We start from the raw sequence: 24,176 nt of genomic DNA, 5'->3' as shown, positions 1-24,176 counted from the left end.
CTCTCTCTCTCTCTCTCTCTCTCTCTCTCTCTCACTGCGCATCTGTGTGTCTCTGCCTCTCTCTCTCCTGAGCAGAGGCTTGAAATAGGGCTAGCAGGCAGGAGAGAGCGAGCAAGCGGGAGGGAAAAGGAGAGGACGAGGGGGACAAAAAAGGGGAGAGAGATGTTGAGGGGGGAGGGGAAGAAGCTTAGATGGGCAGACACAGAGAGCACAGGGCTGCTCTGTGTGTGTGTGTGTCTGTATGTGTGTTTGTGTGTGTGTGTGTGTGTGCGCTCATATGAACATGTCTGCACATTTGTAAACACACATTCATCTACCTTGGCTGTAGATGCAGAGCTTCACACTACACGGCATGCTGGTGATAATCCACATATGATGTTAGCCGACATACCAGAAAAGAAATACATGACTTTTTGGGGTCAAGGAAGGAAATAATAAAAAACATTCAGGAATTTCTGCATTTTCAGCAGTTTATAGTGTCAAACTACACTTACAACAAACTACTAAAAATTAAGCAATGCTTTGGAGACACTATACAATATAATTAGTGCTGCAAGGAATGATTGGCTGTTCATTATTAATTAATCCCACTATTATTTTCTTGATTAATCGTTCAGTCAAAATATGTCACAAATAATGAAGAAGTCTTATCTCAAGCTACCAGAGCCAAAAAGTGATGCTTTCAATCTGCTTACAGTTTTGAAACGATGAGCAAAAAACCCAAAGGGATTCAACTTACAATAGAATGAGCCGCAAATCCTCACATCAAGCTTATACAAGCAAATGTTTGGTAAAAAAAAAAAAAAATTAATACACAACTTACACAATGAATGGATTGTATTTTCCGTCGACTGACTAATCACTTAACTGACTAATTCAGCTCTAAACACATCCTCCTTCCACATTTATTTGAAACTTCAGTGCAAGCCTGCAATCATGACATGCATGCATCAGAGACTTAGCTCAGATTGTATTTGTAGTAGAGTTGTCACGATACCACAATATTAAACTTTGATACACGACTAGTATAAAAAACAACACTCAATACCTCTTTCAATGCCACAGCAAATTAAAAAAAGTCCCAGTCACACAAAATATAATATTTTTTTCTAACAACCTGCAACCTTATGCATAGTTTTGGTACATTCGATACTATAATTGACAGATATCGGATAATAATTTCAAAAATGTGGCACTGAAAAAGTATCAGAGTACTGATACTTTCGACAACCTTAATTTGTAGAAAATTGTATGCATTTGTTAGTGTTGAGAAAATAGTGGATCAATTGATTAGTGCCTCCACAGAAAACCATAATTATCAAGTTAACATTGCAGGCCACATTTGCATTTGCTGGTCACAAGTGTTTCTAAACACTATAAGACAACTAGCCTGCAGGTTTATTGGCAACAGAACAGGAAAAAAGTATAAGAACCTTGGTAACTTTTTGCCATTATTTTCACATTATGTACTAAATGACAAAGTCCAAAAAGCAGCTCTGTTTTGAGTTCACTTGCCTCAAGTGAAAGACAGGTGGTTTAGTGCCACTGTAAATGCACTTAAATACTGTAAACTTGAGGGGTTTTTTTAAATTACAGCTCCTGAAAAACTCATTTTGCTGAATTTCAATTCAGTTCAAAGGTTATGCAGACGTTGCTCGAGGTAGGCAGAGGGTGGCATGAATGAAGCTTTAAGATAATGTAACTACTTTTACTAATATGATGGCAGTGGTTGATGCAAAGAATTGAGAACGGATGAGGAGAAGGAAGGCAGGTCATAGGACGTTACGGGAGAAAAATGAAAAACTGGTCACCTTCTGGTCACCGTGGTTTGGAAGCTTTCTCTGTATGCTGCCTTTAGATATAACTACATTTGTCCCAAGGATGCCAGTATCAGCATACCTCTTTGTTTTCGAAGGACACTAATCACCTTGGCAAACGGGGGCCTGGACACCTCACTGACATATTTTGCATACCATTTCAGCAAACAGCTACCAATGATACAAGAAAGCATTTAGATATATTTAATAAATTCCAGTTACTCATGGCCATCCTTTGAAATCAGAATTTTCCATAATAATAAACCATTTCATACCCCTACACCTGAAAGACTAAAAAGAATAAAGGCAACATGTTGACCGACTCTCCAGGCAACAAATGCTCCTGTGTGGTAAAGAAAGGAAACGAAAGCATACTAACTCTGCACCGGTGGTCTTCCACCCTCACTGAGGTGCCTCTTTCTCCTCGCCTGCTGACTGCACCACACTTCTTGAAACCCCTTTTGGGTCTGGAACAACAGAGAAATGGACCAGAGATGGTGGAAAAGGTGCCACAACACTACCCTCTGCTGGGATCCGACTGGAACAGCTCACACCCAGCATCACCATCATCACAGTGACAAACCTGGTTTTTAACAGTTCAACCATCAGTTTGACACTTACATTATGCATAATGTGTGATAATATACAGGGAGAATATTACCGTTAGTGTTGGAGTTAGTGTGGTTTGAGGGCCGAGTTGAGCAGGAATGTGAAGCTGCTGCTGAGGTTAATTCAGGCTACGGTATCATCCTTTCCAAATGAGGGCAGTCCCCCCCCTCCCTCCTCAGCATCCTCCCCTCTCACTGCCTCGCCGCATTAGCTTCCATCGGCTAACCTGGAGCTAACCTCCATCCCAGACTTGACCACCTGGCTGACGGACTTGTACGAAAAGTAAGACATTTGTCCGCATCTACTCGATACATACGAGAGCTACATGTATGGGTAACCGTCATGGGCGTTACGACCTGCAAGTTATCAGTTAACCTTACCTAAACTAGCCAGTAGCTAGCTAATGTTAGCAAGAAATAAATCCAACCGTTTCAACGGCTGCGGCGCGTGCGGCGCGTGCTGGCTGTAACAGCCAGCCACTCTGTGAAGATTCATTTTAAGCTCACCTTTGTCCCCCAAAATTGCCTTTCAGATGCCCAGTGTCACGGTGAAAGATGTCAACCAGCAGGAGTTTGTCAGGGCTCTGTCAGCTTTCCTCAAAAAGTAAGTACATCTTCAAGACCTGCATGCACTTCATGACTGGCTAATATCCACCTGTCAATCACTCCGGCTGATGAAGTATGTAAATGAAGGCCAGGCCCCAACGATAACAGCTGACCTCAATGTAATGAGAACATATTCTGTATTTATATTCATTTTAAGTAGAGCTGCAACGATTAATCGATAAGAAATTGATTATTAAATGAATCGGCAAGTTTTTTGGTAATCATTTATTGGTTTGATATTTTTTTTAAAGAAAAGCTACAACTCTCTCATTTCAGCTTCTTTAATTTGAATATTGTCTGGTTTCTTTTCTTCTGTATGTAAATAAACTGAGTATCTTTGGGTTGTGGTCAAAACAAGACATTTGTCATCTTGCTCTTGGGGAAACTGATTGACATTTTTCATAATTTTCTGACAAACAAGTGTTAATCGATCGATCGAGGGCTAATCGTCTGATTAATTGACTATCAAAATAATCATTAGTCGCAGCCCTAATTTAAAGCTGGAGTTGTTACTCAAGTTTGAATTAAATAAAACAAAGTTAATAATATTTAATTTATTGAAAAGAGAAGGAGGAGACATGCACTGCAGAGCCACCATAAATTAGAGGGACATTTCATCCCAAAATCAAAAATACATATTTTTCCTCTTACCTGTTGTGATATTTATCCATGTGGATTTTTTGGTATGAGATGCTGAAATATATATGTATATATGTCTATATATATATATACAAATACAGACAAGTGTATTTTTTATCATTTGAAGAAAAACATTCAGACCAAATATCCTTCGAGTCTCATAACCAGCTCTGACCTGTTTGCTGTGATTAACATTTTGTGATGAAAAAGTGTTTCTGAGAAATAAAATTCTCTCATTGAGAAAAATGGCATTGTGAAGTAAAAGCTGCTGGAGTGAAATTAAAAATGACCTGCAAAGACCTGTGTGAAAAGAGGCAGAATCCAGTAATAGCTTTCATAATAGTGACATAATTCATAATGATAGCCAAAGCTTTAAAATTGTATTTGATTATTTCACAGCGCCATGGTTAATTTATACACTTGTCTGTATTTATTCATATGACTAATTGTTGAGTGCCACAGTAACAGATGCACAGCGTAGAGACATTTTTAGTATTTACTTAAAGTGAAGCATGAAAGAACAAAAATCAAAGTTTACTCATTACTAGTACCTGAGCATAAATAGTATCTAAAAAATGTATTAAACCAATATAGTCACAAACAGGCTGATTAATTGCAGGAAGTTGCGATGAAAAATAATACAGAAGTCACACCTGAGGGAGTGGAATTGGGTGATGTATAAATTATCTTGGGTCTGCAGATAGCAGCGCGAAAGGATTAAAGAAGTGCCATAGCAAATGTGTGTATGAATATTGTATTCGTAAATGTGGGAAATCACAGCAAAATTCTGAGAGTCAGCAGGGAGACAGAAGTAAAACTCTACGCTGCATTTTCCTTTAGAGCCTCGTAAAGATCACAGATACCTGGAAGCGGTGATGGACGTGGCCGCAGACAAGATGGCAGACGTCAAACACAATGGTCATTCATATACATGACATAGACAATGTATATTTATTTAAGAGGAGGAGAGGAGGAAGATGATGACAGTGCTGGAGTATACCACAACTTTAACAAGAAGTGAATGCACGGTGTCTTCTGTGAGTGGAGTGATATTTGGAACAGATTAAATACCAAGTTCAGCTTAATCGAATCCAAGTTATAAAACTGGCGTCCTCTGTTGCTGTGCTCATTCATGTGAAGCGTACTATTAAATGTTCCTGTCTGAACATGCAGCATAAATTAGTTCGAGTTAAACTTAAGGCTCCAGCCCGAGCAGCAACCAGCCCTTTATACAAGGCACAGTGTGATGTAATAATCCATGAAAAGTAATTATACATAATATTTGCTAACTAATGCACAAGGCCAAATCTACTGTGGAACATAAAGGTGATGCAATGCAAAGGAGTTGTATTTAAGCTAAAACAGTTGAGTTGTTCAAAGTGTGATACCACCTCCGGCACTGGCATGTGAACAAAGCTCACTTCCTGTATATGGATGACTATTGAGGCTGAGTCATCACAGCAGCAATAAACATGAACTCTTACTTTGCAGGCTGTCAGATCAGTCAAGAACACAAAATTACTCTCACGGCACTATTCCTACACCTTCTAAAGAACTTCATCAAATGCAGGAGAGATAAAACATCAAGTTTGTTGACTAATATGCTCCCACAATTATAAAAAAAACAGCTCAATCTCTCATTATAAAATTAACTTGATATCATTTTAGCAAGACCCTTTAACATTAGAAAAGAATTTTAATGGCAAATATAAAAACCAGAACACTGGCTGACCTTATCGAAACTCCAGTCGATGCAGTTTGTAGCAGTAAATGCAACACGTGCTCGCCTGTAGCTTCAGAGCTGGCATTCTCCCACTGAGACACACAGGGTGGGCATCTTGTAGCAGAACCACCAGCCGCACTACGACGCAGGTACCCCACACACTAATAAATACACATTACATGATACATATGTGTTGAATAAGCCCCGTTTTCCCTGCCTTATGTTGTTTGAGGAAACGGTCCAGTCAGTTGATTCATCACGTTAACTGATAATTGATTTTTCAGGTCTGGCAAACTGAAAGTCCCAGAATGGGTTGACACCGTGAAGCTTGCCAGGCATAAGGAGCTGGCTCCATGTGATGACAACTGGTTTTACACCAGAGCAGGTTGGTGACACCGGATGTGTTTCCCATTCATCAGTTCTTCTGCAGCAGCTGAAGTGACTGGTCGATTAATTGATTAGCTAGCAGAAAAATTCTAATAATTTGCTAAGTAAATACTAAACGGTTGCAGCTTCTCTAATCTTGCAGACTTTTTTATTTAACATTTTATAGACTAAACAAATAATTGATTAATTAGTCTGCAGTGAAAACATTTATGAGTCAAAGCCTTAGCAAAGTGAAATGTTCTTTCAGTCCTGTGTCAATAATAAATGATAATTTATGCACTAAACCAGTGGTTCTTATAGATGTTTATAAGAGATGTCTTTTATAAATCTGGCTCTGGAATCAATAATAAAGATAATTTACGCACAATGATGCTTGCTGTTGTATGGTCCCCATTTTAGGAATTCATGTGATATACAGTATGATTATGCACAAAAAGCTTGTGTAATATTGGTCAGTCCTATCAGTAGATTTTTTGGTACAATATATACAATGAAAGCGTTTGCACACAATCATCCGTCAGCTGCTGTGTGTTATCTACTCAGGCGTGTTGACAGTAACAACAGCACAAGAATGTCACACACTTGATAAGCTGGAATGTTTGATTTCATGTCTTTTGGTTGGACAAGCCGAGGTTCAGATGATAAAACAAGGATACGTTGCAACATACATCATATATGTATGTCTCACCACCAGCATCCACAGCTCGTCACCTGTACCTGCGGGGAGGGGTCGGCGTGGGCTCCATGATCAAGGTCTACGGAGGGCGTCAGAGGAACGGTGTTTGCCCCGCGCACTTCAGCGTGGGCTCCAGGAATGTGGCGAGGAAGGTCCTCCAGGCTCTGGAGGGCCTCAAGATGGTAGAGAAGGACCCGAATGGGTGAGAAAGAGAGAGAGAGAGAGAGAGAGAGAGAGAGAGAGAGAGGGACACTGTGTTTAAGACTGTGTTGTGGTGACTTGAATAAATGATGGATGTGTGTTTTTAACTTTTAATGTGCTTACAGTGGGCGGAGACTCACCCCTCAGGGCCAGAGAGATCTGGACAGGATTGCTGGACAGGTGGGTTGTTGAACTTTTAATCACTGCAGTACATACATTATACTGCATGAGCCAGTATGAACATGTTGTGGGTATCCTGTCCAGAATTATCTCTGTATATATTATTTCAGTAATTATTTACATGAGATGAAAGTCAGTGATATGGGGACAACATTTTTTTTTTTTAATTAGTCTGGTATTGAGGGAGAGCGTTGCTGCCGGCAGAAGTGAAACTCAGCTATGATATAATCCCTCTGGGCAACTGTGCATAATCAAAATACAAATCCACTAATAGTGCTTGTTTTTGCCACTGACAGCCTCAGATTGTTATACAAGTTAAAGGGATCACTACAAAGATAGACCTTTTTTAAATTGTAAGATATGTTTTACTTAACTAGGAACTGCTGTTTTGTTGCTGATGCCAGGTTCTTTGCACAGAAAAGGTAATTTTATCATCGTAATTGTTATCTTCATTTGAACCCTTAATTCATGGCATTTGATGTGAAAATATCATAAGAGGAGCAAGAGGGAGATCAGATGTCAACAACACGTGCAGCCAGAATATTTTCACATCTACACGATGAATTAAGGGTTCATTTTGACCAAAGCAGCGGAGAGACAAGCCAAGACATTGTTGAGTTTTATTTTGTCTCTGTCAAGTTTGAATGAATGAGCAAGGACGATAAAAAATTACTTTTTCTGTAAATGGAGTCTGGATGAGTTTGGTGAGAACAAAACCAGCCGTTTCTGGTTAAATAAAACATCTATTACTCTTTAAAAAAAGGTCAATCTCTGTAGTGACCCTTTCCATAATGTGAAGTTACTCATTAAAGAGCAGTTTAACACTGTTGTAGCTTAAATACACTCTTTTTGCATCTTCAGATGTAAATGTATTCAAACTCCAGACTGCACCACCTTTGGATTTCAGGGTCATGGGGAACAAGTCAGCATCACATTTTTAAAATTATTATTTTATGGTCCAGAGGACAAAAATTATTTGATTTTCTCTAGAGAAAGGCAAAGGACTCTTGTTTGTTGTTGCAGAAAACACTTGAGATTTGCACCAGACATAAATGAAATTATCTCAAAACTGTATCTTGTATTAAATTACTCTTAGCCCTACTCATTACGTTCACTTTGTAGTCACAAACACAAACTATATGTTTGCTCAACACCTCACTGAGACACTTCATGCCAGTGTTTGTGTTTGTGCTTGCATCTCATTCATGTCCACTCGACAAACGTAGCAGAGGAGTTGTTCCCTCTTGTGTTCTCCGTCAGTTATTGCTGTATTAATAATGATTAAACTAAAACCGTGCTGTAATGTTTGTATTCATGTAAGATATTTTTACAACCAGTGCACATGCTTCCCTGTCTGATATGGCTGCACGACTATCCCCTCTGCTCTGTCTGTCTTTTCCTTTGTATGTTTAGGTCGCCTCAGCAAACAAGAAACAGCGAAGTTTACAGAGCGCCATCTGAGGAATGCATGCAAAGAATCCAGACAAATGAAATGCAGAAATGCCTTACTGCTTATTTACTCAAGTTTGCTTGTCTCCCATATCACTCCAGTGCCCGCAGTAACCGAGTACAAAAGGCATTTCATAGAGATGCATGTGTCTATAGCACAGTAAATACAAACTGAATATTATATACGGATGCTTTGCAACAGTTTGAGGTTTATTTTTGTTTCCATAATGGATTTCACAACAGCAGTGGCCTTGTGACAGCAAAACACATAATGGATACAGAAGCACTGAGAACAGAGTATTATCAAGCAACAGCATGTTAATATTGTTTTGCCAACGACTGTGAAACTCAGCGTAGAAAAACAAAAATGCAGTGGATGCTAATTTATATTTTTATTCGTTTATCCATTTCTTTTGTCTCGACTGTTGGTTGAAGAGTATTACATATTATTTATGAGATGTTTATGAATGGCACAATGATACAGAGTGTGTTCCAAATAAACAGAGTGTGAGAACTGAGTAAGGTGTGGTGACTGTGTGTGTTTAGTTGTTTCTCATGATGTTGCTGATCCAGCTGTTGTAGCGGCAGACTCGTGCGTAGACGCTGGGGTGTCCCTGCATGGCGCAGTCATAACCCCAGGACACGACTCCCTGCAGCTGACCGTTACACACCAGAGGACCGCCAGAGTCTCCCTGCAAACACAAGCAGAAAAAGAATAATGTCACCACAAGGTACTGAGCACTGCAACTCTACAGCATATAACAGTCGCACCTTTCTGCAAATGTTTGTCCTAAAGACTAACTGGACACCAGGCTGAAAAGCAGCACTTTTGCTGCCATCTCTGGTTGAGCGTTACGAGCCTCTTTCATCTTTGGGTGTGGTCAGAAGAGTGCAACTAGGGCAAGACTGACCTGTAAACAAATACAAGTAATTGGAGGATCCGCGTTTTTTCTGGAGTGGTGGGGATTTACCCTTTAATGGTCATTGTTACTTTTAATGCTTAGAACTAGGAGTGAAGAAAAAAATTATTAGTAAAATATATATATATATTGAAATATAATTGAAAAAGGGTTTACAGATCACATAATCAGCTAATTATGCCTGTTTGTGGTTAATCCAGTAAATTAAATACCGAACAAATATAGTCATCACATAGATTCAAAACTCCTGTAAATCAAGTATTGCCATAATATAGTCCCGTACATTGAGTATCCTGGTTATGATCAGGTTTTTGGAGTATACTGGTTACGTTTTGTGCTTGTAAATGTCGTAAACCGTCATGGTTTCAGAAACCCTGATATGTCACCAGGTGTACGCTGATAGAAACAAGGTATGTAAACACCTCATCCAGGTTTCTGAACATTCTTTGTTGGAACAGGATGATCAGAAACCTGGATTCTGTTACAATCCAGTATACGGTATATACAGGAATACCAGCAATCAGGTGTGTCACGCTTCATGTAAACATCATATCCTGAATAAAATCAAAACCAGGGTAGGGCTCAAATCCAGGATACAATGACCTAACACACCCAAAGATATTAAAGTCACAGCTGGTAAACATATGGAAAAAGCTCAGATGGATGACACATTTTATTGTCTTATGGTGTATATCAACATACCGCCCAGCCTTACTCAAAAATAAACTATTACCACCTGTGTGTTATGGTAACACCACTATGTTGACAGATATTTCCTATATTATGTATAATTGGTGTAGGTGGATGTGAGTTGGGGATTCAGAGTCTATTACTCTGACAGTTCTCTACTATTTTATATCAGTGTGTTGTGAAATAATTATAGCATTCAGAATCCTCCCACTGTGGTTTTACCTCTAATTTTTAAGCATCATTAAAATCACATTGATAATAAAACGTATTTTTTAAAAACTAGAGGAGGAAACATGTTCAAAGGGTTAACGTATTTCTTGCAACACGGTTTCATCATCTTCCTGCAGTCAGTGATACAGACGCAGCAGTGGAAGTGGGGTGGTGGCAAGTTAAAAAGCGGGGACAGTGTGAAAACATATGGCTGTTTTTAATTAAAGGGCGTTAGCGTGGATGAACATGTAAGGAGTAAGTAAACTCAGTGCTCAGTGAAAAATAAGTGCACTTCTGTGTGCTCAGCACCACACCACTGAGTCACAGGAAGAGATGCACACTCATGTACCACCTGACCCTGCGTGTGTTCACTGTGGTTTGGTCCAACTCACTTGGCAGCTGCTGGCACCTCCGTGCATGAATCCGGAGCAGACCATGTTGTCGGTGAAGAGGTGGGGGTAGGCGTTCCTGCAGATCCTGTCATCGATGATGGGCTGCCTCAGGCACTGCAGCCTGTCAGGGAAGTTGTCTGGGGAGCAGGAAGGCAAGTCTCAATTACTGAACCCACCAGTATGTACATACTGAACTTACTCTGTATAACATGGAAATAATGTGGTATTAATTATGCGTAATGTAGAGATGAGTTGATTAATTGATTTGCTGAAGGAATATTAATTGATTCCCATTAATTAATCCTTTATTTATCAAGATTTGCTGCTTTCCTCTGTTTCATATCATTATAAACTGAATACATTTCTGGTTGAACAAAATCAGTATAAATATTTCATATTGCTGGAGGCATTTTTAACAATTCTCTGACATTTCAGGGATTTCAGAGGCTGGGATATTCCTCTTGTCATGAGTAAACAGCACGAAAAAAGTAAGTGGATTGCATCTTTAAGCATGTAATATTTTATAGGGTTGTGTACTGGCAAGAGTCTGGCAATAAAATACTTATCATGATACAGAGGTTATGATTCAATATACTGCAATACTGTAAGAACAATGATATATATTTTTTTATAATCATAGAAATATTAGAATATCATAGGAAGAATACAGGTAGCTGTGTGACTCTATGATCCTCTTATCCTCTGCAGCTACGTGTTGCTATTCATCACTTTGACCATGAAAGCAACACCACTCTATAAAGAATAAAGGCAACAGTATAGCACAGACTTTAGTATTTATAGTATTTAAAACAGTTTAGAGATATTAATCATCCAAGATTAAACTGAAAGAAGGGACAGGACTGAGGGAAAAAATTTGCAATTTCAAATCTATCTGCTACTTCAGCACCACGGACAGCAGCATGGATTTATCAATACGCAACACAGGCCCTTTTCAGGTGCCGTGCAATTTTTGCCCTGGCAGCTGGGCTCGGTGTTGTTGCACGCTGCTTTTGCTTGATGCAGCAAAAAGCCATCATGGTGCGGACGGTGCAAAACCGCTGGAAATAATGGTTTTCAGAACACAGTGTCTGAAAGTGCCTTTAGGCTACAGTTATTTCAGAGCCTTGGTCAGGGCCGTAGGTTCTAACTTGCTGACATTTTTGTCAGATAAAGCAGCGGTTCTCAAATGGGGTCTTTGGTACTTTGCCAGGAGGTGCATGAAAAGTTTCTAGGTTCATTAATTTAAATTATTTTTGTTTATATGTTCATTTTTTGTTTTTTTTTGCAAAAGGCTTCAGTGACTAGTTGATGACTTGTTCAACAAATAGTTTAGTTTTAACATTAAAAATAGTGCATTGATTCTAATCTAACAATCTATTGTTCTTGTTTTGTTTTTTTATTAAGACTACTTTATAGTTCTATTAATTGTATTTGCTTATTGTATAAAAATAAGAGGTCGTTGGCTGAGAAAAACACTGAGATCCTCTGAGATAAAGGATCAATGAGTCAGGTACTCTGGACTAAACAACCCCCCTGCCCTGCATTGTCACTGTTGCGAGGGGACAGAAGGGAGGGGCAGGAGGATATATGCTTACAAGTGGGGGTGGCATCCTCCCTCACCCCCTCAGATCACCCACTGACTACAGCTTTACCAAAGGTTTGGATAGATATTAAGACGAATCATGCCAACATGAAGATCCTTCTCTTGATTGTGTGTACTACTGTCATTCACATCCATACAGAGACGAGGTTATGCTGCTCAAGGCTGCTGCTGTTTATCATTTTTATGTTCTTTGAATTACTGAGTGCTGTGTGAGTCATTCTACGTATATCATCATTTCAGACCACACTTCCTCTACTTCCTCTCTCAGCTTTCAGATCCAACTTACTGCCATTGGCGGACATGTTGCCCCACCCTGACACCATGCAGTTCTCGTCGGCCACGGGGCAGCGAGAGGGCAGGGACACGGTCTGGACGTAGCTGTTGAGGGTGGCGGGGCGGCTCAGCTTGATCAGCATGATGTCGTTGTCCAGGTTGTAGCTGTTGTACTGCGGGTGCTTGATCAGCTTGGCGGCATCGATCCACTGCTCGGTGCCCTCGTTCACGGCGATGTTGTGCTCACCAAGACGCACCTGCACACGACTGGTGGAGAGTGAAAGTTATAGACAGTTTAAAAGTCTGATTTCTTAAAAATCATTTCTGCATACTGTATTAATAATGTTTATTAAAAGACGAGGCCTAATTTACTCTCTTGGTTTCACTCACTTCCCTTGAAATCATGATTATGTTTTCATTCCACAAACATTCAGCTGTTGAGCAAAGATAATATTACTGTTTGACATGACTTCAGATTACATCAAATATGTAAAAAGGTCTACCAAAGGAATTTATTACAACCCCACTTCCAAAAAATGTCAGGCTGTTGTGTAAATACAAACAGAATGCAATAATTTGCAAATACCTTTAAACTGAATACAGTACAAAGAAAATGTATTTAATGTTCAAACTGATAAACTTTATTGCTCTTTGTAAATATACAGTTATTCTAAAGTGGTGCCTGCAAAACATTTCAAACATGTTTGGACAAGAGCAACAAAATACTGGGAATGTTGTGGAGTAACTGTGGAGGCAAATAGTCCAACAGTTTAATAACAACATTTCTCAACACAAAACTGCAGGAATTTAGGGATTTTACCATCTACAATCCATAATAACAGTAAAAATCTCTGCATGAAAGGGACAAACAAACACTGAATGCCTGCAATTTTTGACCCCTCAGGCGGCACTACATTAAAAACTGCATTAAGAATCCCACATAATTGTGCAAAGGAACACCATAGAAAACTGTTGCCAGTAAACACCAACAGTTTGTCGCTGCATCTACAAATGCAAGTTAAGACTCAAACATGCAAAGTAAAAGCCTACATCCAGAAACAGTGCAGACTTATCAGACTTAAACTCATCTGAGAAGGACCGATGCAAAGTGGAAAAGCATCTGTACTGGTATTAGGTTGTATTAGTGCCCATCATGGGTCACATGTGTGAATCTGACAAGCAAATGAGTTAGACTGAATGCACTGTATGTGTATTAACATCATATTATTTCATTTTTTAAATATCAGTTATCCTCAGTAGCAGTACACCGAGACAGCCCTAGTTCAAAGGGAAGAAGATCAATAAATCCCTTGTACTGATGATTTATCACTATTGATCCTTGCTTTGATATCATGAAACTCCACATGCATTTAAGTCAGACCCCTCTGCACATCTTACTTGCAGGGCACATTAGTTGGTTGTAATGGGAGACGTGACTTCCTGTACTTACGACTTGAAGCAGTGAGCAGCAGACACCACCCACTGGCTGGAGATGAGGGATCCACCGCAGAAGTGGTATCCAGCGTTCAGAGACACCTGGTAAGGAACAGAGTGTCTGGGACACTCGTACCCTCCGACAACCTTATCATCCTCAGCTGCAGCAACTGAAACAGCAGGTGAGCTACATTATGACATGTGGAAAAATGCACAAGTTCATAAGGTCTTCAAACAAGTGCATAAAAATAATTGAAGGTTATTTAAGAAAACAGGAGATAAGAATATCATTTGGTAAGTCTCTCTTACATGCTGCTCCAAGCAGAGCCAGGAATACCAGAGCCTTCATGATGACTTTCCTCTGAATGTAAGAGAAGGTCCACACTGTAAGTCTTTATATACACGTGTACGTACAAAGGTCCCACATTTCTCAAGGTCAGGAAGGTAAAACACAAAAATCTGATGTGGGAAAAAGCCATATGGCTGAAGGCAACAGCAAGACCTTGAGAGAAACTGAAGGATAAAGCCGTGGCCCCTTACAGTAAGGGTGAAACAGTGATCTTCATTTTACAGTTATGTAATCAGCGGTCAAAGTTTAGGCCATGTAGGTTTTCACAGAAAAATATAAAGAAAGATGTTGAAAAATATATAAAAGGCAAGTACTGCAAGTCAAGAAGTGACTGATTAATGTAATGATGCTGTGCCTCCAAACAGACTTTCTCTCTGTGGTATTCAGTCATGTTTCAGAGACAAACAGTTATATTATCTGGTTATTAGAAAGATGTCCTTTTAAAGCCATTAGTGAGAATTCCTTGAATACCAGTCATTTATAAAACATATATTAATCGTCACGTCATACCAGAAGGTTACTGGCAAAAGAAATGACCTTCAAAGACGCAGGGAAAGATTTAGTTTTATTGAAGTGAACTTAAAGCGTGGAATTAATTACACAGATAAAAAGTGTGTGTGTGAGGTTTTGTGACTGTGTCCAATTCTTTTTAGTATAAGCTGCGATATTTTCAATGTTTGATTTTGAAGTAATGCAAAAGTATTCTAACTGGATCTGACCTGACACTGGATGTACCCGGGGGGGGCGAGAGAGCATTTATGTAATTTCAACCTGATGAGCTCTAAAATGCACAGGTGCAATCGTGGAAGATCTTACTGGAAATCAGGCAGACACTTTTGTGTGTGTGTGTGTGTGTGTGTGTGTGTGTGTGTGTGTGTGTGTGTCAGGGTGGAGATCATCGACATAATAGATATTTTATATTATCAACACGCTGCTCAGTAGAGAAGAATCAGTCCAGTTTTAGACGGAGATGTGTAAAGGAACAGATGTCACATTTCCGAAAGTGTGAATATTTGTCTGGAAAATGCAGCAGCTTATTTTAACTGTACAGTAGATATGCCTGATAGCAGCTCACAGTTTGCAGGTGTCACTGGTCTCAACTCAACAGCAAGCTGCAGGAACATTCAGAGGGGTTTCTCAGTAATCCACAGGAAACCTGATAAGACATTAAGACGATAAGAAAACCTGACCATAAAAAAAAAAAAAAAAAATGGTATGACATTAAGGGGACAAGAAGTGACATATTAGTTATATATATAAATCAGTTAAAAGACAGCAGACATTTAAAAATGAGTATAAAACTGTTGCAGCCTGCATTCACTTTATAAATTTGACTGATATCCACTTTTTAGAACACAAAAAAGTCAAATTATCAGAGGTTATCTTATTGGTATTGGTCATGAGAAGCAGGTAATTATCAGTTATCGGCTGAAAATGTATTGCATATTGAACATCACTAATATTATGGCCTTGTGAAAACATACATTTTAGGCACAGTGAAAAAGTATAAACATTTAGACATTTTCTATGTTTACATAAGAATCACAAGTGATATTTTAATTAAATTAATTTAATATTTACTCAAAGGTAAAAACATTGGCAAGAGGAGGGCAAAGCTTTAACATTTCAACTTTTTATTGGACATAAATAAAAAAAAAAAAAAAAGTAGGTAAAAAAATATTTAACAGGTTTAGAAATTCTTTATACAACTATGTACAGGCAAGGATCCATAGTGAGCCAATAAAAGTAACAAAGCTTTGTGTCAAATTCGATTATTAATTCCAAAACGCATGACATTCATCCACAGCATTCAGCCTTCAACCTAAACTCTAGGATCCTATCTACATCCATCAGCTGGGTGTGATGCACACAGGAGGAAACAAGCACAAAACATGGTGGCCACCTATTCTTACAAAATAACTGCAGGCATAATAGCAAGTCAGTGTTTAGTATAGGATTGATGTAATTTGTTTTCATACTATCAGGATGTAATGATTCGAAGCAGTTTTTTCACCAGATGTGTTGTGTAATTAAATTAAATCTAGCTTCATAACACCATTGAGGTAGTACACCTGTGAGAAACAAATAAAAAACAGAAGGAAGAGGGTGCAAAACAGCCGCAAAAAAACAAAAACAAAAAGATTAACTTAAGATCATTAGTCAGCTTCGGTTCCATTAGTCAGCCTTCACTTACGAATAGAAAGTTAAAAGCTCAACACACAATTATTTCCATCACCTTGTTGAATATACATTTATTGTTCAAATATACAAAAATACAAAAAGATTTATAAGGGACTGTGCAGAGCAAGATCATTATATTCAGTATGAACCCTGCATCAAGGAAACTCCCTCATAGACCTTAAAATACACAAACAGCACAAATGAACAAATAAAGAACAGACAGTAATAGTGGGATAAAAGCATTCAGATCACAGCGGCATCTCTGCCGTCACAAATAAAAACAGGGAATTTCAACTGACTGAATTAAAGAGGGGAAAAAGGTTTTGGGTGACTTTGTACTAAAACTACATTTTTTGGGGTAAATGTCACCAGCACCAGAACGTTTGAAGTCCCTGCTCACAAGACTTGTGATATCCAGAGTGAGGTTAAAATTTAGCTGCACTAAAATGTACAAGAGGTGCTTTTGAATCAAATGTGTTTATTTTGCTCTGAAGTAAAAATTTGTCCCGCCTGCTGCGACACCAGAGGAGGTCATATCAAAGTAAGGTGCTGAATAAATTCTCCTAATCCTCCTCTGTGACCTTGTGTTCATAAAGACACTCTGTCACCAGCAAAATAACAATACCCCCCCCCCCCCCTTTACACTGTAATAATTAATAACAAGTTGTTTTAGTTTGCACCATTTGTAGCTGGTTGTAGTTAACACTTTAGCTGAAGCAATATGCATAAGACTGTCATTACACTGTCATAACCATGTCATGACGCTTGTCATGAACGTGACACTCTTTGAATGTTTGACTGTCGTCACTAAGTGTCACCCGGTCAATTTAATGCAAAGCTGACACTGTTTGATATGTCTTTGTTATGACAACTTGACATTACCCATGACAAACGTGACATAAAGAAGACAAAAATGTCTCCATTATGAGAACCTGACATTAACCAAGACAAAAATGCTATGACAACTTGACTTTGTTAATTAAACCTGCTATGTTAAGTTTAATGTCAATGGTTAATGTCAAGTTGTCATAACAGAGACATCTCAAACAATGCCGACCTTGCATTAAAAAGGACGTAACTGACCATAACATAGCATTACATTACCCTGTCATATGCAGTTAATATGAGATGGTTAATGTCACGTTATGTCACACTGACATATGACATAAACTGTCATGAGACCACTTTAATTGTGTCATGAACATTTAACTGGATCTCAGCTGAAGTTTGATATTTGTGTGACGTGTTGTCTTTGTTAGAGTCAAGTCATCATAATGAACACATTCTTGATTGGGTTCATGTCAAGTTGTCATAACAAAGACATCTCAAACAATGTCAACATTTCTCTAAAAATTTACTGCATGAAATTTAATGGTAACAGTAATAAACGTTCGTAAAAACAGCTTCATGTTCATGACGGGTGTCATGTCATGGTTAAAACAGAGTTATGTCAGCCATATGTACATCCCCTTGAAATAAAGTGTCACCCTGTTGTCTAGCCCCAGGTCCAGCAGAGGCTACTGACAATAAATTCAAAGTAAAACTGAAAGCATGTGTTGTAGGAGATGGTAAAGCAGTACACAAATCCAAAACGTCGTGCAGTTTCATTGATTAAACTACACTTCCCCACAGACCAGCAATCCAGCAATCTCTGAAATAAATAATTATCACCCAAAGCTTTGACATATGGCTCTAATTTGGATTCTGTGACTGTTAACAGCAGTTCAGAGGACAGAAATTAACAAACACGTCGTCCTCCATCAGTCGATAAATTAAGTTTCAGACAAAGTGAAGACTTTCAGTAGATCAGGTCTGTGCCTGTCGGCGACCTCGCTCTGTATGGCTACGTCACAACAGTCGCCTTTATCAGTTCGTCGGAGTCCTTCTGAATTCAAGTGCATTAAACAAGATGGCTATTGGTACGTGCTGTGTGCGTGTGTGTGTTTTTGTGTGCGTGTGTTGGTTGTACTAATTCAGGTAGCGACGGCAGCGTCTCGCCCCGCAGTTGCAGTGCAGCTTGTTGTCGTCGTCCTCGATGGGGAACTTGTAGTCGTAGGTCAGCTCCTCGCCCTGGTAGATCTTCCTCAGGGCGAAGATGACGATGTGCTTGCGGCCGTCCACGTTGATGACGCGGGAGTAGCAGTTCGGCTCACAGGAGTGGTTGATGAAACGAGCGGCGTTGCCCTGCATCGTCGCGTCCACCACGTCGAAGTCGTCAATGCGGAACATGTAGCAGCCGATGCCCTGATGGAAATTAAAGAACTGAGTTAGTTGACATTTTTAAAATTTCCAGGAACTTCAAAACTTAAAAGTTATATTTTCTTAAGATTTTCATTAAACTAGGGCTGAACGATTTTGGAAAACAATATCTAAATAATCTAATTTTTCAATCATTCCCATTTGCATTGAAAAACATTAAAATGATTATGCTGTGATTTTTGCAGAACCAAACGAAGATGTTTTCAGTCTGTAGAAAATGATGCGTAGGCCAGGACATCTCAGCAGCACAATATTTAATTTAGAAAAAGCTATTTTGACACATATTTTGCCTTTAACAAATATTACGCCTCCTGTGATTTGAAAATTGCAGTACGTCATATTGCGATTTTGATAGAATTTGATAGAAGTGATTGTTTAGTGCGACATGAAATCAAATCCTGTTTTTGACACTATTTATGGCCAGCATTTTTTCTGCTGTAGCCATTCTGTAATGAGAAAGTAATGGAAGAGGAAAAAGGAAAAAGGAATAGTCTGCCATTCTACGCATTTTATTACTGCTGCTGCACAATAAAAGCACTGAACAGGTGAAACCTGGTGAGGATATTAGTACTAACCTTGCTGTCATAATATTTTTCTCGCTTATCAGTCAGTACAGAGCGAATGACTGTGCCGGCGTATTCAATCACCATCTCCCCAGCCTCGATGTTCCTTTTGCAGAAAAGGCCACGACCATGAATTTCAGATCTGAAAAGGATTACAGAAGAGAAACGGATAAATGCATTTCAACCGACTAAAACCTCATTCTCTTCCTGTATTTCTTTTTTTTTTTTTTGTTGGCATTACCTGTAAACTCCTACTGCTTCTTTGGAGATTTTTTCCAGGTGTCTGAATCTCATCGCCATTGGAAGCTCGCTGCTGGTGGCTCGTCTGTCAGACAAAACATGGTGTCAACATGGACGTCCGCTAAATTGCCTCCTGAGGTGTGCAGTGGGTTAAATTTTTAAGGTCAGGGTCAAGAAAGTGGCTCAGTTTTCTTTACCTCGCAGATTTCAATGGGAATTCATCCTCCTCTTCATCAAAGGGCCCAACTATCTCAGGGAGCGTTCTGTGCTGTGATGCCAGGAAGTTGAACATATCAAAAGTCGCTTTCCTGATTAAAGAAAGAGAAGGAAAGACAATACAATTAATTTAATATGCATTTAAATCACCTTTCTGACACTTGTAAATTCTTAAAAACATGACAGAAAGTAACTGTTTGTACCGAGTGTAGATTTCAGAACGAGCGCAGCCAGTTGGATTGAGGGGAAGCTCCTCCTCGATGTCATCACAGCGGTGGAAGCGGAAGCGGTGGCGTTTGCAGTTTGCCGCGCCCTGCAGCTGCTCCAGCAGGAAGATGACAGCGTCGTGGACGACGCCAAGCACCCGCGGGCCGCTCATCCCACCCAGGGGCAACTGCTTCAGGTGGAAGCCTGCGCGAGCTTCGAGGACGCCGTCGATCACCGCACGCCAGGCAACTGAGGGAGGAAAGAGATGAGGACGGTGAGAGAGAGCTCGGCAAAACTGCAGATTATGTAGGACATTTTATAAACTACTGGTGAAACTTCAAATTCAAAAACTTTATATATTTATTTAGGAATTTGTCTCAGATGTATAGTTCTGCAGTAACCCAGTTTTTAACAAAGTCAAAGACTGTTTGATGATACCGACTAATTAATTGGAGATCAAATTTTTCCTGCACCAAACTATTTTATCTTCCTTTAAAAATCAGCTGTTAGTCGACCTTTAGATTAATCCTGCACAGATTTGCTGTGACTAAAAATAACACGCCTGTCAAACAGTGCAGTTAAAAGCAGAATGCAAACAAACAAGTGCAGTAAACAAGCAGCTCTTACCCTCTATGCTGTTTGCCTTCACACTGAAACCGTCATCGCTGGTGATCTCAAAACGCAGGTGTGGCTGGTTCATGTATGTCCTCCTCTTGTGTTTGGGTGCAGGTGCATCTTCTTCTGAGCTAAAACCTGTAGAATTAATAATGATAATAATAATAAAGTGATTATGATAGTGATATGATACAACATTTCATGAAAAGCAGCTGTACTTTTTTAAAAAAATAATCAAAACTCGATCATTAGAATTTGTCTGGCAAATTTAAGAACAAGATTTAATCTCAAAACGTCAAGGTACAAAGTGTGATAGAGAAGAGCAGCTTTGGCACACTTGACAAGTAAAGGTGCTCAAAATGAATTAACATAATGCTTAGTTACAAACCTGAGTAAGGGCCCCATTGACAGAGGTCTCCGTGGCGAGCGCTGACCCACATGTGTGTTTGACCCAGAATGTGACTGTCGGTTTGTGAGTGTGGTGGTGGACTATCAGCCAGAGGATGCCTGAGCAGAAAGGACAAACAAATAAACAAAAGTATAAACAATGAATGCGAGTACTGTAAAACCCTTGAGGAAAATTAATCCACACCTTTAAATGATTTATGGGAAGGCTTAAAATTGAGAACTTGTACATTTTTAGAAACAAAACTGGCAGGTACAATCAATCCCACTTCATAGTAACTGAGTCAGATTTGTTTTCTTCAAGAGAATGAAATAATCTGTTACATAATGTTGGTTTAAAATGTACTTAAACTGTTTTTTCTCATTTTAAAACAGGCTGTCTTGCATTTCCGTCCCTCAAACATGGATGTGAGTGGGTCTTTGTTACTTTATTGCATTCAGGCTGTAAATGAGGGTTCATTCAAGATGAACTAACCTGGAGGGCGTAGGAGGTGGCGGAGCAGTGATCCTCAACTTCTCAGGCTCCTCAGGCACGTTCACCTGGTCCATGTCAAGAACATCCTTCATTGACGGAGCCTTCATTCTCACACCACTTGATCTGTTGAAACTAAGCAAGACAGAAACCGATCAATAATTTTTCCAGTCACATAAGTGGGTTTCTGTTTTTAAATCCCCTTCAGAGCTTTTGCAGTACACATCGTTTACAGGGCTTTCCTGCTTTTCCTCTCAACTGTGCTTCATGAATTAATATTTCACATAACTAATCTTCACTAGAATTGTTCAGGAAAATGCACAAAATTTGCAAAACTAGTAGTGATTTTAACATGCACAGTAGCACAAAGTTATATTTGGACAACGTGTACTTACATGTACACCTTTCAACTTTTATACAGTGCAGTAAAAAAGTCTTAAGAATCAATTTGAGTACCTGGCTTCATTAACATCCTCCAGCTCATCTGAGGGATCCCTCAAGAAGTCCATCTTGGACTTCTTCCTGGAGGGGCGTTCAGACGCTGACGACACTCTCTTGACCCTCACTTGGTGGCGTGATGAAGCAGGCGTTGTTTGTGGGTTTAAATTTGATTCATCGAGGAAACCGCTGGAGGTCTCTGAACGTGCAGCTGGTGAGTGATCGGAGTCCTCTGTGTCCTGAAACTGGGACGGTCTTCGATGTCGGGCCTTTGGCTTTCGTGTCTTGCTGAGGATGTTAGGCTCTGTCTTTGGCGAGTCGCGGTGGGTCGCCATGGCTCTGTCGATGATCGCCTGGGCTGTGCTCTCTTTAATGTTTGAGAAGGCTGCTTCAGGAGTACTCTGCACAGTCTGCACGCTGACAGGAGCTGCGGGAGACACAGTTCCACTGCGCACCATTCTGACAATGATTTTGGATGCTGGTTGTTGCTGGTTGTTGGTGTGGTTAACAGCAGTAGGAACAATTATGGAGGTGGGGCTGGGACGAGGCTTTAAGATGACACGAGGGACTGTCCGCTGCAGGGCGTTACCACTGTGAAGAATCTTGGCGATCTGGCTGATTTTACTGTAGGCAGGAGAGTTTGTGCTGAGTGCCTGATATGTGTTTGATCTCGGATCTTTGATCAGAATCTGACCTTGACGGTTGACCAGCAGGACCTGAGGCGCAGGAGCTGGTGACGGTGGCGATCCAGTGGCTGCAGGTTGATTCTGCACAACTTCCTGCTGATTTTCTGTCCTCGAGTTGTCCAAGCGAATGGCAACAGTTCTGGCCCGTGTGGCGCCGGGCTGAATAGGTAGAGTGCTCAAACCATTGATCACAATGGGGGAGGTGACTGTGCGTGGAACTGCACAGAAAGTGGCAGCAGCAGCGGAAGAAACTGATGCATTATTAACAGTCTGTGCAGGTGGAGGCGGCAGCAGCAGTTTGGGTTTAGTCTGCTGTGAAAGACACGATTTTTGTGACAAGCGTTTGAGGTTTGATACCGGACGTTTTGACTTCATAATTATGGTTTTAAAGGGCGCTGTGGGAGATCTTTTAGTTTCGTGCTCTGGAGAGTAGTCAGGGTCATTCAAATCATCTTTAAATCCTTCATTGGAGTCAGATGATGAGCTACTGTCATCATCATCATCATCATCATCATCGTCATCTTCATCATCTTCATTGTTATGCGGGTACACTACAGCGCCATGTCCAGCAGAAACAAAATGACCTGTAGCTGAATCCAAAAACATCTCATTTTGAGATGTTTGAGAGCTCAGGACCTCCTCCTCCTGAACCGACATGTCATCGTTTGCATAACCTGATTCAAGGACGTCAGAGGGTGGAGAGTTTGGTACGGTGTAGATAGATTCCAGCCTCTGCAGCGCAACTGTCAGCTGTTTAGTAGGTGTATTATGGTTGGTGACAATCTTCATCCTTTCTTCTTCTTCTTCTGTGTCTGTAGTGTCATCATCGACCGCCTCACTTTCATCACTCTCTGATCCGCCGTCCGCTCCGTCCAATTGTGAGATTGACTGTGCTGATGGGAGCTGAGCTGAGGCGTCCGAGCTACTCGCCACGTCACACACCACTGTGCGTGCAAATTTTAAGTAACGACTTGAGTCTTCATCCTCGGGGCAATTCTCCTGATTGTCTTCCTGCATTTCCACGTTTTGTGCAACGCCTTCCACCTCTGCCCTGCCGCCTTGTGCTCCACAGTGAAGCGTCACATTCTCAGTGAGCAGAGCTTCGTCGAACTCTAGCTTCGCGTTCAGCATGGAAGCCACTGCGACCTCCGTGTCCGTGTCAAACACAGTGTAAGGCAGCTCCTGGGCCATCAGGTGGGCGACTTCCTCCTCCAAGCTATCAGGGGCCAGTGAGATCCCATTAGTCGTGGCCACCGCTGCTTCTTCTGCCTCAGATGATGCCAGGAAGTCTTGGGGAACCTCTGCAGAAACTGGAGTTGTGATTTTAAAGTTTTGCCTCCCTCTGGGCGAGTGAGTGACGGCTCCCTGCCGAGGTGACAGCCCCGCACAGATGCTGGAGTTGGATCTCGGTGGGGAGCTCCAGACTGGCGATGTGGAGTTCTGTCGTGACAGAGGAGGTGAGGCTGATCCCACGTTTGACGATCTCGGAGGGGAGCTGAACAGGGCACATCTGGAGTGGACCGTGCCACCAGAGCGGAGGGTCATCGGCACAGACGGGTCGCTGTCTGTTGGCGAGGAACTGCAGCGGCTTCGTGCTGAGAGCCTGCGAGGTCGACGGGTGTCCTCAAGGTCTCTCAGTGTCAGGAAGTGATGTGATTTGGGTGGAGCGGTCCCTGAAGGATCAAAATAGTAGGATTAAGTATGGGGTCTACTTCCAGAATACAACACTCAAAAGAT

General features: G+C 40.5%; 3 protein-coding genes across 3 annotated transcripts in view; 1 reads left to right on the top strand and 2 right to left on the bottom strand.

The window, feature by feature from the left end:
* The first annotated feature begins 2,475 nt into the window (after window positions 1-2,475).
* On the top strand, window positions 2,476-8,804 carry LOC146313310 (small ribosomal subunit protein eS19). The gene is made up of 6 exons (XM_084738358.1): window positions 2,476-2,708; window positions 2,959-3,029; window positions 5,678-5,778; window positions 6,475-6,658; window positions 6,783-6,837; window positions 8,251-8,804. The coding sequence occupies exons 2-6, from the start codon at window positions 2,959-2,961 to the stop codon at window positions 8,296-8,298; spliced, it is 459 nt and encodes a 152-aa protein (XP_084594484.1). The 5' UTR covers window positions 2,476-2,708; the 3' UTR covers window positions 8,299-8,804.
* A 17-nt stretch (window positions 8,805-8,821) lies between these two features.
* LOC146313309 (trypsin-3-like) lies at window positions 8,822-14,213 on the bottom strand. Its single transcript, XM_084738357.1, has 5 exons — window positions 14,118-14,213; window positions 13,825-13,978; window positions 12,388-12,641; window positions 10,499-10,635; window positions 8,822-8,978 (listed from the first exon to the last, which is right to left on the bottom strand). Exons 1-5 carry the CDS (start codon window positions 14,155-14,157, stop codon window positions 8,829-8,831), a joined length of 735 nt encoding a protein of 244 aa, XP_084594483.1. The 5' UTR covers window positions 14,158-14,213; the 3' UTR covers window positions 8,822-8,828.
* Window positions 14,214-15,774: 1,561 nt separating this feature from the next.
* The window catches only part of kmt2ba (lysine (K)-specific methyltransferase 2Ba), a 38,496-nt gene continuing 30,094 nt past the window's right edge, over window positions 15,775-24,176 (bottom strand). Inside the window, exons 28-36 of the mRNA XM_084738360.1 lie at window positions 21,772-24,112; window positions 21,319-21,450; window positions 20,827-20,945; window positions 20,451-20,576; window positions 19,820-20,072; window positions 19,598-19,708; window positions 19,402-19,485; window positions 19,173-19,302; window positions 15,775-18,582 (exon numbers count right to left, since the gene is read on the bottom strand). Coding sequence (XP_084594486.1) covers window positions 18,307-18,582; window positions 19,173-19,302; window positions 19,402-19,485; window positions 19,598-19,708; window positions 19,820-20,072; window positions 20,451-20,576; window positions 20,827-20,945; window positions 21,319-21,450; window positions 21,772-24,112 — 3,572 coding nt within the window. The 3' untranslated portion in view covers window positions 15,775-18,306. The remainder of the gene's footprint in view (window positions 18,583-19,172; window positions 19,303-19,401; window positions 19,486-19,597; window positions 19,709-19,819; window positions 20,073-20,450; window positions 20,577-20,826; window positions 20,946-21,318; window positions 21,451-21,771; window positions 24,113-24,176) is intronic.

The sequence above is a fragment of the Lutjanus erythropterus genome, chromosome 16, assembly GCF_056507025.1.
Source record: "Lutjanus erythropterus isolate fLutEry1 chromosome 16, fLutEry1.hap2, whole genome shotgun sequence".
Classification (NCBI taxonomy): Eukaryota; Metazoa; Chordata; class Actinopteri; order Lutjaniformes; family Lutjanidae; genus Lutjanus; species Lutjanus erythropterus.
This window is presented reverse-complemented; position numbering and strand designations above follow the sequence as displayed.

What these genes read in the sequence shown, in the direction of transcription:
- LOC146313309 (XM_084738357.1), bottom strand. Translation starts at nt 14,157, where the DNA reads ATGAAGGCTCTGGTATTCCTGGCTCTGCTTGGAGCAGCAT. An exon ending in GCTGCTCACTGCTTCAAGTC is followed by an intron (nt 12,642 to 13,824) that starts GTAAGTACAGGA and finishes ACTCTCCACCAG; the next exon opens with TCGTGTGCAGGTGCGTCTTG. An exon ending in CAACATGTCCGCCAATGGCA is followed by an intron (nt 10,636 to 12,387) that starts GTAAGTTGGATC and finishes CCTGCTCCCCAG; the next exon opens with ACAACTTCCCTGACAGGCTG.
- LOC146313310 (XM_084738358.1), top strand. Translation starts at nt 2,959, where the DNA reads ATGCCCAGTGTCACGGTGAAAGATGTCAACCAGCAGGAGTTTGTCAGG. An exon ending in CTGTCAGCTTTCCTCAAAAA is followed by an intron (nt 3,030 to 5,677) that starts GTAAGTACATCT and finishes TTGATTTTTCAG; the next exon opens with GTCTGGCAAACTGAAAGTCC. An exon ending in CTGGTTTTACACCAGAGCAG is followed by an intron (nt 5,779 to 6,474) that starts GTTGGTGACACC and finishes TCTCACCACCAG; the next exon opens with CATCCACAGCTCGTCACCTG.